The sequence below is a fragment of the Triticum dicoccoides genome, chromosome 2B (genome assembly GCF_002162155.2).
Source record: "Triticum dicoccoides isolate Atlit2015 ecotype Zavitan chromosome 2B, WEW_v2.0, whole genome shotgun sequence".
Lineage (NCBI taxonomy): Eukaryota > Viridiplantae > Streptophyta > Magnoliopsida > Poales > Poaceae > Triticum > Triticum dicoccoides.
In genome coordinates, this window is record NC_041383.1 from 822,165,779 (window position 1) to 822,180,942 (window position 15,164).

Consider the following 15,164-nt stretch of genomic DNA (forward strand, 5'->3'; position numbering starts at 1 on the left):
AGCTAGTCTGGCCCGACTAGGACTTGTGAGCCTAGGCCTAGTAATTCCTTTCTACGAAGTAATGAAAATTTTGAGAATTTGTTGTCCAAGCTAAGCTTAGCACTAGGCTTAACTTGCTGCTAGCTTCGCCACTGCGTGTATACATACACATGTGAGGCCGCACAAAAGAAGATTGTATCGGTCAGAAAAATAGAAAAAAAAAGATCGCGACAAGGTTCAATTGGCTCATGTTTTTATGCGTCTTGGTCGTGTGATCTTCATGTGACCGATCTTGTGCGTGAATTCCAAGCAGGGTGTCAAGACAGGGACTGGAGAATTATTTCCGTATGAGTAAATTAATATCCACTGGCTAATGTCTATGTTGTTTGTTGTATCTTGTATCTTGTTTGGTGTATGCAAATTTTCACTGTATATGTTATTTCAGCAGAAAAACAATGGCAACAGTGGAGGTGCAAGTGGAGCAGTGGCAAGAACGTGGGATCCAAGTGCTGGTATTGCTGAGCTTCATGCTGCAGCTAGTTCTTCTCGTCCTGGCGGAGTTTCGCCGACGCATAGACTCCGGGGTGCTAAGGGCCGTGATTTGGTCAGCATACATGATTGCTGACTCGGTGGCGATATACACCCTAGGCCACCTGTCCCTGACGAGCAGGTCAAACAGTCATGAGCTAATGGCGTTCTGGGCCCCCTTCTTGCTGGTGCACCTTGGCGGGCAGGACAACATCACTGCCTACGCCATTGAGGACAACCGGCTCTGGCTGCGGCACCTGCAGGAGCTCGCCGTGCAGGTCGCCGCGGCAGCCTATGTCCTCTATGAGTCAACCGTCGTCAGCACTCAGGCCCTGCTCCGGAATGCCGCCATCCTAATGTTCGTGGTGGGTGTTCTCAAGTACGGGGAGAGGGTGTGGGCGCTCAAGCGAGCTGGCACTAGCGCGGCGGGCAAGAACTACCGGTCTTTTGAGAAGAGGACTCGTTCTTCAAGTGGACCTCCTATGGATCGGCGGGACACTGAGGGCCTGCTGCGGATAGCCCACCTCCTGCTGGATGTTCCGAAGGATCTGTTGCAGGGCCCGCTGCCCAACGTAGTGGTATACCTGGACGGCGAGGACGACAAGATCCCTGCCAACGACCTGTACAAGGTGGTGGAGATGCAGCTCAGCCTAATGCACGACGTCGTGTATAGCAAGGCGGAGGTGATCCACACATGGTATGGCCTCTGCATCCGTGCCATTTCTCCAGTGTTCACCGCCGTTGCTTTCATGCTATTCCACGGGTCAGGCATGTCGGCGGGCAGCCACTACAGCAGAGCAGATGTTGTCATTACGTATGTTCTGTTAGGTGGGGCTCTTACCTTAGAGATGATATCGGTGTTAAGGACCATGTTCTCGAGATGGTCTAGTGTGACACTAGGGAAGCTGGCCTATGACTTCATTGGAGAAGAAAGGTGCATGTGTGGTTTGCTTGCCCGTGCAACCGCGTCTATCCGCCGGTTTGTCCTTCCAAAGAGGGATGGGTCCAGATGGTGGTGGTCGGGCTGCATGGGGCAACACAATCTGATTGACTTGTGCGTTCAGAGCAGGACCAGCCGAGCAAGCAGGATTGCAGGTTGGATGGGGGTCGAGGACTGGTGGAACACAATGATGTACTCCAGCTCTATCTCCGTCTCCACAACTATCAAGGAACTACTTGTGAAACAAGTGCTCAACTCTAGTCAGGGCAACAGAGAAGAGTACTACCACTCCAAGTCCACGGAGGAGGGGCCAGATCACATCATCAATTCACGTGGCCGGGCAGCACTTAAGAAGTGGGGGCTACATGCCCGGGGAATGTCCCGCGTCATGGACATGGAGTTTGATGAGAGCATCCTCGTGTTACACATTGCCACCGAAATCTACCTCATCAAATATCAGTGGCTAAGTACAGATCATTTGCGTTGCCTTGCTGAGGCAATCAAGGCGATGTCCAACTACATGCTTTTCCTCCTTGTTGCACGCCCTTATATGCTGCCAGGCTCCGCCAACCGCACTAGGTATGTTGATGTGTGCTATTGTCTTACTGGTATCAAATACAACACATCCCAGGATTTGGCCGCCTTGCTAACACCGAGGGGCGGTGAATATTGGTACTATAGGCCAGAATCTATAAAGGATAGTGAAAAAGAACGATGCATTAACCAATGCAAAACAGTTCAAACAATATATATTCTAGTAAACATGATGAATAACGCATGGAATCACAAAAATGTTTTTGTTGAGCTAGAGATGATCGCTGAAGTGTGGGTGGAGATGTTGTGCTACGCGGGGTACAGATGCAGCGGGTATTCTCATGCCAAGCAATTGAGCAATGGTGGTGAGCTCCTCACCGTCGCTGCCCTTGTTGTAGAGTACTACAGAAGAAACGTGCTCAAACCTAGGACTATGGCAGAACAGGTGAAGGAGGAGGAGCAAAGGCGGGCAGCCATGCAGGAGGAGGAGAGGCAGCAGGTTACCATGCAGGAGCAGGAGCTGCATTCTCGTCTTGATGAACCGCCAAGCCCCCCTCCTGAGTCCAACAATGAGATATCCTCTGTCTGAGCTGAGCACCTATGAGACAACCCCGTAAAGGTTTAGCTCTCTTGAGGAGAGGAATTTTTGTCGGTTGTCGTTGTATTTCCGTTTGCTGCTTGCTTTGCTTCATCAATATATGCTTCCTTCCCTGTACAAGGAATGATTGAACTCGAGCATTATCTATGTATTTCTGAATTGAAGTGCTATCTCTATATGTGGCTTTGCGATTTGTTTCCTTTTTCTCTTGCACCGACAACTTGTTCTGTACACTGTACAGTAAGGAACGATTGTGCGTCTGCTAATACGACAGAGAGTTTGATCCATGCACATTTGCTAATCCGGCATGTCTTATCTAAGTATATATCACAAGAGCTTTCCTGTGAGAACTGTGATTTTTTTAAGCCCTTGTGAGAACTATGTTGCATCAGATCAGACACAGAACATGGTGATATTAAAGTGAGCAAGGGAGCTTTGTTCATTCCAGCGCATCCTATTAGTACAGAAACGTATCTTCAGATTCAGTAGTGAAGTGCAGCCTTTGGAGTTTGGATAGCTTTCGTGCCGTGCCCGATCAAATGTCCACCCCATTCTTTATATGAATGCGCTTGAATATTTATCTACCTATTTCTGAATGTAAGTAGGAGTATTATCTATCAGATTTTTTTTTAATCTTGCACCACAAACATAATGTGTCCTGAGAAACGTAACTGTGTACAGTACGGACCGATTGAGCATTGCTAATACTACAAGCGATTTCTTGTGGAAACATTATTACATCAAAGCTCAAACAGAAGGAGAGTGATAATGCGTACTACTATCAGCACATCCTACTAATACACAAACATATATCTTCAGATTCGGTGAAGTACTATAACTTCGTAGTTTGGACAGCTTACTGTCATGCCCGGTCCAAGTGTGCGCTTACCGTCATGCCCGGCACAAACCAACAGGTGTAGTACGTGTCGCAGCGTATATTGAACGATGGATGGATGCCGTCAGCAGGTCGCGGGTGCGTGCCCGCAGGCCCGAGAGCGACGGTTGGTTTGCCAGAGTTCCGTTCAGCAAGCTCGTATGACAATCCCCTCTGGTCCCTGCGGCGCCCTCTTGCTGATGCCTCCAGCTTGGAACCCCTCGGATGGATTGCTCTACAAACTGCTTCCATCTTTGCGGTGAAGGGTTAAATGCTCACATGTTTATTCTGTTTCCATGGTACCCTTTTGTGCCAATGAAAGATCTTCCCGTCAGCGAGGGCTTAAGGGTCTTCATGCATTACAATCCTGTCTGGATCTTTTCTTGTGCTTCAAATGCCCACTCTACCTTAGCTCGGGTCCTGGAGACCCGCACAGACGTGTCTGCCGCTCTATGTCAGGAAGCGTAGTTGATTCAAGAGAGCAAAACACGGCTTTGCATGCCGTGGTTTCTTCGGGTTCTTTTAGATGCTATACTGTTTTCACGCCAGGTTCAGAAACTTTCTTGGATGAATATGTCCTCTGATTCACTAACATAGAGCCCTGACGACGCCTTCTTTGGAAAATGCTACTGCCTGGTTATTGTGTGCATGAACATCCACCGCACAGCATTGGGACTGCAGAGCATACAAACAATGAATGCTAAGACAAAAGGAAGAAGCTGAAACGTATGAACATTTAAACTGCATGCAGCCAACCTCTTCAAACTGATCACAGGCATACATACACAAAAAATAACTAAAGCTGTAACATAAAAAAGTGTACTGGTGGATTTCTCATCAGAAAGTACTTCTGCATGACTACATATTCCATGATTCTTCATCAGACATATAATGAGAAAGTCATTGTCAAAGGGGTTGTATCTTCTTTTGTCAAAGGGGTTGTATCTTCTTTTGTCAAAGGGGTGGTATCTTTGATCACAAGCAAAAAATGGTGAATTATAATGGAATAACAATTTGTCTATTCTTTTATTAATGGTTTTCTACCCGAAAGCATTGTACTCTGCACCTGTATGGGTGCGGGAAATTGCAATCATGACAACATACCCAGAATTTCAAAGTATTACCCAAATTGCCACATGTAACGAGGGTTAGCCAAAAGGCTCTTTGTCACAGGTTTCTTTCCGACGAGTCATTAGATCATACCTGGAAATAGTTGCATGACCACAGCAGGCAGCAAGCTTCAACATAATTATTTAGCCGTAGATCAGCAAGACAAAGTTGGCTAGCGCTGATCGACCACCAAGGATAGAGTCCGGATGTCTTATATTGTGAGAAAATCACACTTCACCAACAGCTAGCTGCAGAACATGATGTTTGGTTATGATAGCATACCTTCAGCAAAATATGATGACAAAATAAAAGTACTCATGTGCTTGTAGCTGCAAAACATTAGGATTTGATCATTATTATCGATGAAATTGGATTGTTATGTATATAATGCAAACTACTATATTTTGGGCCACTATGAGTTGTACAATGAAAAACAGTCAAACACCACGAATGCACAACCTTATGCATATTGCAGAACAGGTAAAATACAAATGAACAGACAAATCATTGTTCAGACTACACAGGCAAGAACCTCAGCCTCAGCATTTCCCTGGATTTTGTGGAGTGGGGGACAGCACTAAAGTTGAATAAACCATTTTGAAATTGACACTGCAATCGAATTACGGCATGTTTGTTTTGATCAGCTAGAGATGTTTCTTCATATAAAGCTTAGCTACAGCACTTGAAAGTCATAATGTTTTGCAAACGAAAACTAGTCTGTTTTTCCGCATCAATAAAATCTTAAAAGCCTCATATTGCTGATGAAGCAAACCTTAGTGGAATTGAACCATGCTGCAGGACTAAATTCACGTTTTAGTGTTCTCAAAGAACCATTCATTGCAACCTCATTATTCAACTCCTCTGGCAGTTCAAGGTCACGGAGTTCAAGATGCTCATGTGCTTTCCCGTCAGGCAAACATTTCCCGTTAGTTAATCCAGAAACATTATGTGTGCCTTCTTCCTTTTCTGCATAGTCACGTTAATTTGAGGATTATTATAGGTGCAAGGACAGAAGGAAGAACTGCAGGATACAACAATGAAACGATGTAAGCACAAACATGGCTGATGGCAGAGTAGTAGGATAAGACAATTAACCTGGTTTTGTAGTCATATTTCCATCCAATCTTTTGGTTAGCAGGGATGTCCCAGGAAATAACATCAAATTAACGTTACGAAGTTGCTTCCTCTCATCATCCTTGATAGGTTTGAAACCAAATCCCGAGACCCATGTATTAACCAACTCTGGGATGGCAGAAAGGACCAACATCTCGACGTGGAACGATCTCAGCATCTATTATAGAAAGAAATGAAATCCACATGGTCAAATCGAGATGTGGAAGCATGCAAATAAGATTGACTATAACATGGTGACCGACTGGACAGCGCAATTATTTTGAAGGAAGAATACCACATCCTAAAATCAATAATACAGTTGAAATCCTAGTGAACCTACCTTTTCAATGATATCCAGCAGCCTTCGGCACATCCCTTTACGGCGATAATCCACACAAGTAGCAATGAAAGGCAGCTCGGCTGCTTTGGTCCCATGTAACCTGCACAGAAGATAGTAAAGGGAAATTCAGTAAACATGGCGTTGCAGATGAAGGAAATAGCTCACAATATATGATAGCCGTTCACAAATTAATTTCCAACATATTTTCACCTTTCTGGAAAGTCTGCTATATGAGCTGAAAATTAGAAAATATTAGTTGTGTAGAAAATTAACCTATGTTAACGCCTGTCCTACCAATTGAAACTGTAACAATTCACAGAATGAAGAGATCTTAGGAAATTAACCTATGTTAACGCCTGTCCTACCAATTGAAACTGTAACAATTCACAGAATGAAGAGATCTTAGGAAATACCTGAATTACCAAGTTAGGTTTGCATGCTAGAAATTCCATTATGAAAAGTTCGCACTACCATTGGTTAACGACATTTAACAAATAAGAACAGAAGAAGCATGGATGTACGAGTGTTCTTCAGAAAATATCTCAAGCTTCAACTCCAGACATAAACATAGCCATGGGCAGAATATGTTACTGCATAGTTTACAACAACGATGTACAGACTGCATAAGAACTGTGGATAACTGGTGGGCCTCTAGGCCTTCGACCCATTGAAGGGTCTATATGTTAGTCATGCATGTTGCTCTTAACGATAATTTATAGAGCAACTATGACAGCAGCCAATGGCAAAAGCATAAACATACTTCAGAAAGAAAAAAATGACGTACTGCCTAGAGAAAGTTTTGAACAACCAAGTATGATACCTGATAGATGCTACACATAGAATCTCATCACCTTTCTCCAGGATTACAGTGTAGAATCCCTGATAATCTAAGCGCGCAAAGTTTGATCTGATGAGATGTGCTCCATGTTAGTAGGCGTCGAAATTGTTTGGGTAAAATGTTAATGTGGCAAGTACTAGAGCATGCTTGGTGCAAAATAATTGTGCCAAAAATATATAACTAGAAACTACTCCCTCAGTTCCATAATATAAGAGCGTTTTCGATAATTGTAGTATCAAAAACGCTCTTATATTATGGGACGGAGGGAGTAGAAATTAGTGTTGGACAAAAATACCAAAATTAGGGTATGTATCGTAACACATCTGCAGTCACATCAATGGGTCACAGGTCGTGCAGATCCAAATTTTAGTATAAGGAACTTAACGTATAATCATATACATTGATGCAAAAAAAGTAAATCAATATTACTTTTTGCTTTGTCAGACTTTAGTTACAGCCAACGATCAATTGGAAGATTTCAATAGAATAGATTCCTCAATAAGATGCTAGAAAAATTATAAAGCAACGCAAATATTATCTGAGATAAATCAATGGTGCAGGGGATAATGACCAGAAAGTAAATATGAAACTTACCCCTTATTGTACAAGACATGTGGTATCATGTCTACACCAGTTCGAGGATCAACCATACGAATGAAACATTCCTCCAGTAAAGTAAGAGCCACTGCCAATTTTGTATTACATTCCGTCATTTGGGCTATCTTCCGGGCAGAATGTAGCTTCCGACCATCACTGCAGCACTTCAATATGGTCCATGAAAGCCCATTGTCAATAATATTCTCTATCCCAACATGACTATGTAGTCCAAGGAATATCTGTTACAAACAATTGCAGAGAAATGCTTTCAGAAAAAAAAATGAAGGGGGTTAAACAGAATGTCTGAAACATAAGCTCCCGGTTTGCTGGGTGCACAAGCGAAACTAACAACAGTTGCATGAAATGGCAATTAGTCTGCTCCTTGATAACCACATTATTGACATCTAACACATTACAAACATACAAAATAAGCAATGCAAGATGTACTAGTTTCTGTCGGTGAATCAGTCTCAAGAACAATATAACAACTTAACAATAAATGAACAGATGTATGTGCATTATGTGTCTAAAAAATGCAGGACCAGAAAATAAACCATAACTTCTACAAGCGTGTGATAGTCATAGGTCTTGCATTGCTTAGCATCTTGTAGACAAAGATAAAACTAAATATTACCTCCTTACAGTATCTCCCACAAAACCATGTGTTAGATCTTTTATCATCACAGGGCAGCATCTCATGATTAATGCACGTGTCATGGTCTGCCAATGAGAAACAAGAGAATATCAAGTTGAAGCTGAGGATAAAAATTAGATGATAAATTACATGCAGCATGCAGCATGAATACTGGCTAAGTTATATGAGATGAATGATGGCCCAGCGACCTCAGCTAAAGCTAAAGCTACAAAAACTTAAGCCTTGACAAACATGGTGCAGGTAGAGATGGTCTTCTTCGAGGCCCAAGCCTCATTTATGATGAGAAAGAGAAGATGAATCCAAAATAAAGTAGCTTCTGTGAGAGCTAAAACTCTCAGACCATTTTTGTTAGGAGCTAAACTACGACCAAACAGCGACTTGGATCAACAGAAGGGGAAAAGGTTCTATAAAACAAAGGAATGAATTATATCCAGCAAGATATATTACACTGAAAAGTACACATCCAACTCAAAGGTACATAAGAGAGTATGGAGAATACGCATTAAATTAGTATTTATTTTTAGTGATAGCAGAAATAATGCAAATGACAGGGCAAAAGAGGAGGGGTCATAATCGTTACATGCATCTCCACACTGCAGACATTTCAAGATATCTGAGGATGACGGAACCTCATTTTCACTAACTGGAGTCCCACATTTCCGGCATGAGCAATTATGGCAGTACCAACTGCCTTCTGGAAGCTCCTGCGGATGTAAAAGCTAGTAAATAAATTATCAAACAAACTTCATCATATAAGTGGTCAATTCAAATTCCTAATTCCTACAGACACATTTTCTGGAATAAAACATCACAACAATAATGGACGGTAGCATCATCATTGAAAGTTTGAAACGTATCTGAGTAATGGATAAACAGCAAAAAGAAGCTAGATAGATACCTGGGCAGACAAGCAAGCTTCATGATATGTTGATGGGCAATTGTCACAGCAAAGTAATTCACCGCCATCTCCACAGAAACCACATGTATCGTCATTTTCATCCATCGCCTCGACTTTCCTACCACATGCATCACTTCTCCTGCTCATCAATTCGGCAGACCAAGCCTCCAACTGGCATAGAGTATACGACTTGCCAGACTGCAGAAAGAGGCCTAATGAGGACTTGGGCAGACAGCAACCAGCATGAGCCTTGAACTCTGATACAGATAAGGTTTTTGCGCAACATTTGCAAAGAATCCCTTCCCAGGTGACCTGCCCATCCTTAACAACTTCGTTGCTCTTCAGATCCCGATACTGAATAACATCTTTTACGGTCAGAAAGCCGGTTGCAATCAACCAGCAGAGCACAGTTTTCCGTGCCAGACTTATTCTCTTCCCACCCAATAGGTTTGTCCCCCCTTTTCCAAGCAGTTTGGTAGCCCTCTTTTGGCCTTTAAGCTTTTTGTACTTTGCAACCGAAAAATCTGAGCTTGCAGCAAATTTGTTGTAGGAGTCGACGTCCCTGTTTTTTACAATAGCTGTGATCAAAAGGTCATCGTCGTGGATACGCAACTCAAGAGGTCTTTTCTTGATATGTTTATCACAACCTTCAGGTTTCCTTTTAGCAGCGATCGTCTTGCAGATTTGTGAGTCACGAGATAAATCAGTTTTCAGGGGAGCAGCATTAGACTCAAGGGATAACTCAGCACGAACAGCATTGTCGACTGAAACCTTAAGGGGGTCCTTGGGGGGAGTTCTAGGAGATGATTCCTTCAATGACGGCAATTTCTTGTGGACCATTTCTGAAGGGGCAATCCCATTGGCACTCGACTCCCTTGCATTAGAATCAGGTTTTGAGATTGTATGCTCTGTAGGTCCTTTAACAGTACCCTCACCTCTTAACATGCTCTTCTTGCTCCCTGAAGGCAACTTCTGGTAGACCATTTCTACAGGGGCGATCTCATTGGCACCTGATTCCCTTGCATTTGAATCAGGTTCAGAGCTTTTAAGGCGTTTATGTTCCATAGCAGTACCCTCACCTCTTAACATACTCTGCTTGCTCTCTGAAGGCAACTTCTTCTGGACCATTTCTATAGGGACAGTTTCATTGGCACCTGACTCCCTTGCACTAGAATCAGGTTCAGAGATTGTATGCGCCATAGGTTCTTTAACAATACCTTCACCTCTTAACATACTCATCTGGTTGCTCACTGAAGGCAACTTCTTCTGGACCATTTCTGTAGGAACAGTTTCATTGGCACCTGACTCCCTTGCATTAGAATAAGGTTCAGAGATTGTATGCTCCATAGGTTCTTTAACAGTACCCTCACCTCTTAAAACAATCATTTGGTTGCTCTCTGAAGGTAACTTCTTCTGGACCAACTCTATAGGGGCGGTTTCATCGGCACCTGACTCCCTTGCATCAGAACCAGGTCCTGAGATTGTATGCTCCAAAGGTTCTTTAACAGTACCCTCACGATTTAGCATGCTCATTTGCTTGCTCTCTGGAGGCAACAGCATGCCAGGTTTGTCGCTTTGGCTGTTTCCATTTAGCTTTAACGGTCTGGATTCAGCTTTCAAATGCTTTTTCACCGTGCCAACAGACGAATAAATACCATGTTTTCCAGAGAGGTTAATATTTCCTGGATTAGAAAAATCAAGCATCGCTACGTTGCTGTCTTGGTTAAATACACTCCCCATAGAGTGTTGCATAAATATTTGAGCGTACAACCCATCTAATCCATTTGCATCAACATCCAATGTCATTTTGGGCTTCTTCCTTGCTTTTTTCACCGAATTATTGATGAGCGCTGCTCCTGAGTAAAATTGCTGGGTTTCAGTGCTTTGATTAATGTGATTCTCATTTCGGTCAGTTGCCCCGCAATTCTGACCTTGTGTGTAGCCATTTTTCAGGTTAATATCCCTGTTCTGGAGACCTTCCAAATCATGACAGCTCGGTACAGCCTGGCTCCTGCTGCAGCTCTCAATTGCTCGTGCTCCACAATCAGATCCCATCATCACAGGAGTGGGCTGAACCTTGCGGGCGGTTAAAGGGTCACTGGCTTTCTGTTTCCTTTTACTCTCCGAGGGCATATTCTTGTTGTCATCAAGAACAATGATTGAACTATCAACAGCTCTGACAGTACTACCCTGTTGCAGAGCAGTAATTTTCCTACCGATGAACACGACAGCAATGAAAGGATCCAAAAGCTCCCACCGTTCAAGAAGTGTGAGTGCGTTTTGTTGGTTCACAAGTACCTGCTGGATATACTCCATAGTATCAGTGAGGTCCTTCCAAAACTTATCAACATCTGACCACTCCATCTGATGCTTACCCCTCTGTGAACCGGGAGAAGCTTCGTATAATTTGTTCCCACAAAACTTCCAGGCCTGAGTTAGTGAGCTGAGGACCACTTCCCTGTGCGGTGCTGTGAAATAGGATGCCATCTTAGCCCTGTCATTCCTTTTCCGTGGCTTGATGGTCCAGCCAGCATCCTTGAAAAGGCATTGCGCATGCGCTTCCAACTGATCAGGAAGATCCCTGCCTAAAGTCCTCTTGGTACAAGCAACAGGTGGTACAGACTGTAGACTGCTGGACTGAGGAACATCAACATCATCTAGCGAACTAGTATTTGCATCGGGCGTGCCCTTCTCAAGATGTTGCTCAAGTTCAAGAAACTGCCCAGATCCAACATAATCATGGGAGAGGCGAGGTGGCGCTGCGGCATCATAGGCTGGCTTGCTGAAGTGTGGGTATTCTATGGCTCCTCTGTCAGGTAAATCTGCCGGGCTACATGTGTACAACGCTTGGCCATTGTCAACAATTTGTCCTTGATCATAACTTAGGCACGAGGCGTCGCTCGGGAACGGCTGCTGATCTTGTAGCCACTGATACAAAAACGGGTCAGCAAGAGAAGGGTCAGCCTGGAACTGTGAGAACTCTGCCAGCGCGTCCATGTAGGACGGCATGGGATCATCGACCCCGCTCGTGCTGCTGCTGCCAGCAAACCCGACCGTGTCGCACGTCCCAGCAGCAATGTTGGTGTCTTCAGCCATCGCTTGCATGCGCATGTCAACGGTGTTAGCACCAATACCGACAGCAGCCGCACCAAACACTTGCTGCTGGTCACAGCTCCCGGCCGTGGCTCCGCCTGGCCAGTACCCTAAGAAGCCCTGCAGCACGGCATCCAGCTCCAGAGCCAACCCATCGATCCCCCCATTCTGCTCGGCGTGACGATGTGCATGCTCCTCCTGGATCCCATTGTGCTGGCTGTGACCATGCGCATCCTCCTGGGCAGCAGTCCCGTGCTGGCCATTGTAACAATGTGCATGCTCTTCCTGGACAGCAGTGCCGCGTTGTTGCTCATTGTAACAATGCGCATGCCCTCTATTGCTGACACCGAGATCCACTCTGCCCTCCATCGTAGTAACAGTGCTCCGCTGCCGGTGAGCATGCATGCGTCCCTCCAGGGCAAGGCCTGCGCCGGCGTGCACCGGGGCGGACACAATGTGGTCGCCGCGGAACGGCGGGGGCGGCTGGGCCTTGAGGCCGAGGCCCGCCTCTGCCCGGGCCCGGAGCGCGTCGGCGGGCCGCTGCGCGGCGAAGTGGGCGCCGGGGAGCAGCGAGGTCTCGGCCACCCCGAAGCGCGGCCTCCCCGCGGCCTGCTTGTGGCCCGGCGGCCTGGAGAAGACCTCCTGGAAGACGCGCAGCTCCGCGAGCGACCTGTCGAAGGCGCTGGCGGCGGCGGTGGAGTTGGGGCAGTCGGAGTCGGCCCTGGCGGCGACGTCCTCGCCGAAGATGAAGCGGATGGCGTCGTCCTCCCGGAACCCCAGCGCCTCCTCCGCGTCCATCTGGCTGGGGAGGGGAGGGGAGAAGCGAATCTGAGCGGGAAATCCGGGGGCGGGGAGGAGGAGAGGAAAACGATGCGGGAGAGCAGATCCGTCGGTACCTGGTCAAATGCCGGAGTCGAGGCCGGGGTGAGGGGCGAGGCGGCCCGGGCGGCGGCGAATCGGGCGGGGCGAGGCCGGTCGGGGTAGCGAATGGCGTCGCGGCTAGGCTGGGCGAGATCCGGTCCCCGCGCGCCTAGGTCTCCGTCGGCGCCCCGGACCGCGGTGCCTGCGGTGCCTGCTGGCGGGCGGGCGGGCGGCGGGGAGCGTGGGGAGCTCGCCGGTGCTGCGGCGGCGGCGGCGCCTGGGGTGGGGTGAGGAGCGGAGCTGAGTGTGGGAGGAAGGGGAGTGGCAGTGTCTGTCTCTCGCCGCTGAGCTGAGCGAGCTCTTTTTTTTTTCTTCTTGTTTGGTTGATTGAGAGGGAGGGTTGGGTTGGAACGGATTTAAAAGTTTTTAAATGCGGATGAGCGTTGGAATTCGAATTCCGCGTGCGCGAGAAACGAAATTCATTGGTTGGTTGGCGGTTTGACCAGACTTTTGGCCACTTGCAAGCGCGGGTTTCCGGGGTGGGGCTTCGCCGTGCCCGAGGCACCGCCGCAGCAAATGTGCATGGGTATGTGTGCGTGCGTTGAATTTTGTTTTCCCTCTGAAGAAAAAATCGATCCACCGGATTCAGGCGGATCCACCGAAGACAAACGCCGACCAAACCTCGCGAGATCCGTCAATGAAAAAACATGTAGGGGAACACGCTACACAACAACAATGCACGATCACACCCAAAAACACTATGAAGATGGAGGTAACGATCAGACTCACCGGCGGACAGAGCAGTGACGAGTCAATGCAGCGTGAAGATTCCTGCTGATTCCCACAGCTAGGTTGCACCTCCCGACCGCGAGAATGCTCTCCGAGATGTTCCCGCGGCTAGGTGTCCACGCATTCCATGGTACTAGTAGTAGTTTGGAAGAGTTTCGACGTCCAAAAAGAAGAGCTGTGAGGAAACTAGAGAGGGGAAGCCTGGTGGCGCTTCTCGTCTAAGTAGGAGTCTGGTTCTATTAGACCAATTGGACGAGATTAGAGTGTGTGTCTAATTAAGAGCCAATTAGACCGGGAGACATCCCTTCCTTTTGGATTGGTGTGTCTAAGTAGGTGGGCGAAGGAGAGGTGGCGCCCCAAGAGTGGAAGGAGGGGATAATTCCTTTCCTTCCTTTTTTTTCCACTAGGGTGGTCATCTCATGACGGTTCTTTATAAAAAAAATCCACTAATAAAATTTCGGAGTTTTTGGATGCCTTCGAAAGCCATTCCGAGACTCTCGAAAACTTTCCATATATAGACTCGGAGTTCTGAAACACTTTTCAGAATTCCCAAAAACCTTGTAGACTATCCGAAACACTTTTCAAAATTACCCGAAACTCACTGACATGCTATAAAAAATATTATTTATACTGGACATTAGTAACATTATTGAAACGACATCCCAGTGAGTATTATTAGAGTGATTCACAACATAGCATTAATATAAATAATCAAAATATCATAAATCACATAAAAAACTTGAATCGTATAAAAATCACATGCACCCCCAAATCTTTTTCAAGCTCAAAAACATATCCCTGTCTAAAAAAATAATCCTTGAGCCGGTGTAAAAAAATTAAAAATGAGTCAAAATACCTGGTCAACATTTATATTTGACATGTAAAACATTGATGATCCGTTAGAGCCACATGAACCTTTATGTTTTGCGATTAAAATAAAAAAATCACTGAATAGCACATTACAAGTTAAAAATATAATCCGTCATTTATGTTCTCTCCACAACATGCTACTCGCAAATTACTTATTAATGTGTAACAAGTTTAAATCGAATAGTATTTATACTAAACTTTTATAGTTAACTATAATTTATGTTCTTGACTCACACTCCTAAGTTATATTTTTTTTTCTTTATTGCTTTAGTTATCGTAATTACATGTAACAACGTTGCTATTAGCATTTTTTGTTACAACGTCATAACATTTATCATTAAGGAATACATCTTTGCTAAATTTACAGTCTATGTTGTAGAAAATATTATGCTTATTTTTTACCAGACAATAATTGCCCTTAAATGTGATTTTGATAAGTTAATCCATTTACACCGCAAATTTTAAAATCCATTCAAATACATAAATAAAAATATATAAAGGACAAAATCACATGTCTTGAAGGATTATTGTGTGCGTTGCATAAATT

At 45.3% G+C, this 15,164-nt stretch overlaps 2 protein-coding genes across 4 annotated transcripts; one reads left to right on the forward strand and one right to left on the reverse strand.

Annotated features, from left to right (window-relative positions):
- The first annotated feature begins 434 nt into the window (after positions 1-434).
- On the forward strand, positions 435-2,570 carry LOC119361585. The gene has a single exon (XM_037626723.1). It carries the CDS (start codon positions 435-437, stop codon positions 2,568-2,570), a length of 2,136 nt encoding a protein of 711 aa, XP_037482620.1.
- A 624-nt stretch (positions 2,571-3,194) lies between these two features.
- LOC119366627 lies at positions 3,195-13,178 on the reverse strand. 3 transcript variants are annotated; one of them, XM_037632390.1, is made up of 11 exons: positions 12,994-13,178; positions 9,005-12,899; positions 8,687-8,810; positions 8,086-8,171; positions 7,449-7,690; positions 6,837-6,923; positions 6,017-6,116; positions 5,659-5,854; positions 5,408-5,529; positions 4,657-4,811; positions 3,195-4,128 (listed from the first exon to the last, which is right to left on the reverse strand). In XM_037632390.1, the coding sequence occupies exons 2-10, from the start codon at positions 12,893-12,895 to the stop codon at positions 4,791-4,793; spliced, it is 4,869 nt and encodes a 1,622-aa protein (XP_037488287.1). In that variant the 5' UTR covers positions 12,896-12,899; positions 12,994-13,178; the 3' UTR covers positions 3,195-4,128; positions 4,657-4,790. The 3 variants fall into 3 exon arrangements, with proteins under 3 accessions (XP_037488287.1, XP_037488286.1, XP_037488285.1); XM_037632389.1 differs by having other exon boundaries at positions 5,336-5,529; positions 9,005-12,895; positions 12,994-13,176; XM_037632388.1 differs by having other exon boundaries at positions 5,336-5,529; positions 12,994-13,176.
- Positions 13,179-15,164: the final 1,986 nt, after the last annotated feature.

Bases quoted from the DNA above. Each gene is read 5' to 3' on its own strand.
- LOC119366627 (XM_037632389.1), bottom strand. From the start codon at position 12,895: ATGGACGCGGAGGAGGCGCTGGGGTTCCGGGAGGACGACGCCATCCGC. The intron at 8,811-9,004 runs GTATCTATCTAG...TTACATCCGCAG, and splicing joins AAGCTTGCTTGTCTGCCCAG to GAGCTTCCAGAAGGCAGTTG. The intron at 6,924-7,448 runs GTAAGTTTCATA...ACATCTCATCAG, and splicing joins CATGTCTTGTACAATAAGGG to ATCAAACTTTGCGCGCTTAG.
- LOC119361585 (XM_037626723.1), top strand. From the start codon at position 435: ATGGCAACAGTGGAGGTGCAAGTGGAGCAGTGGCAAGAACGTGGGATC.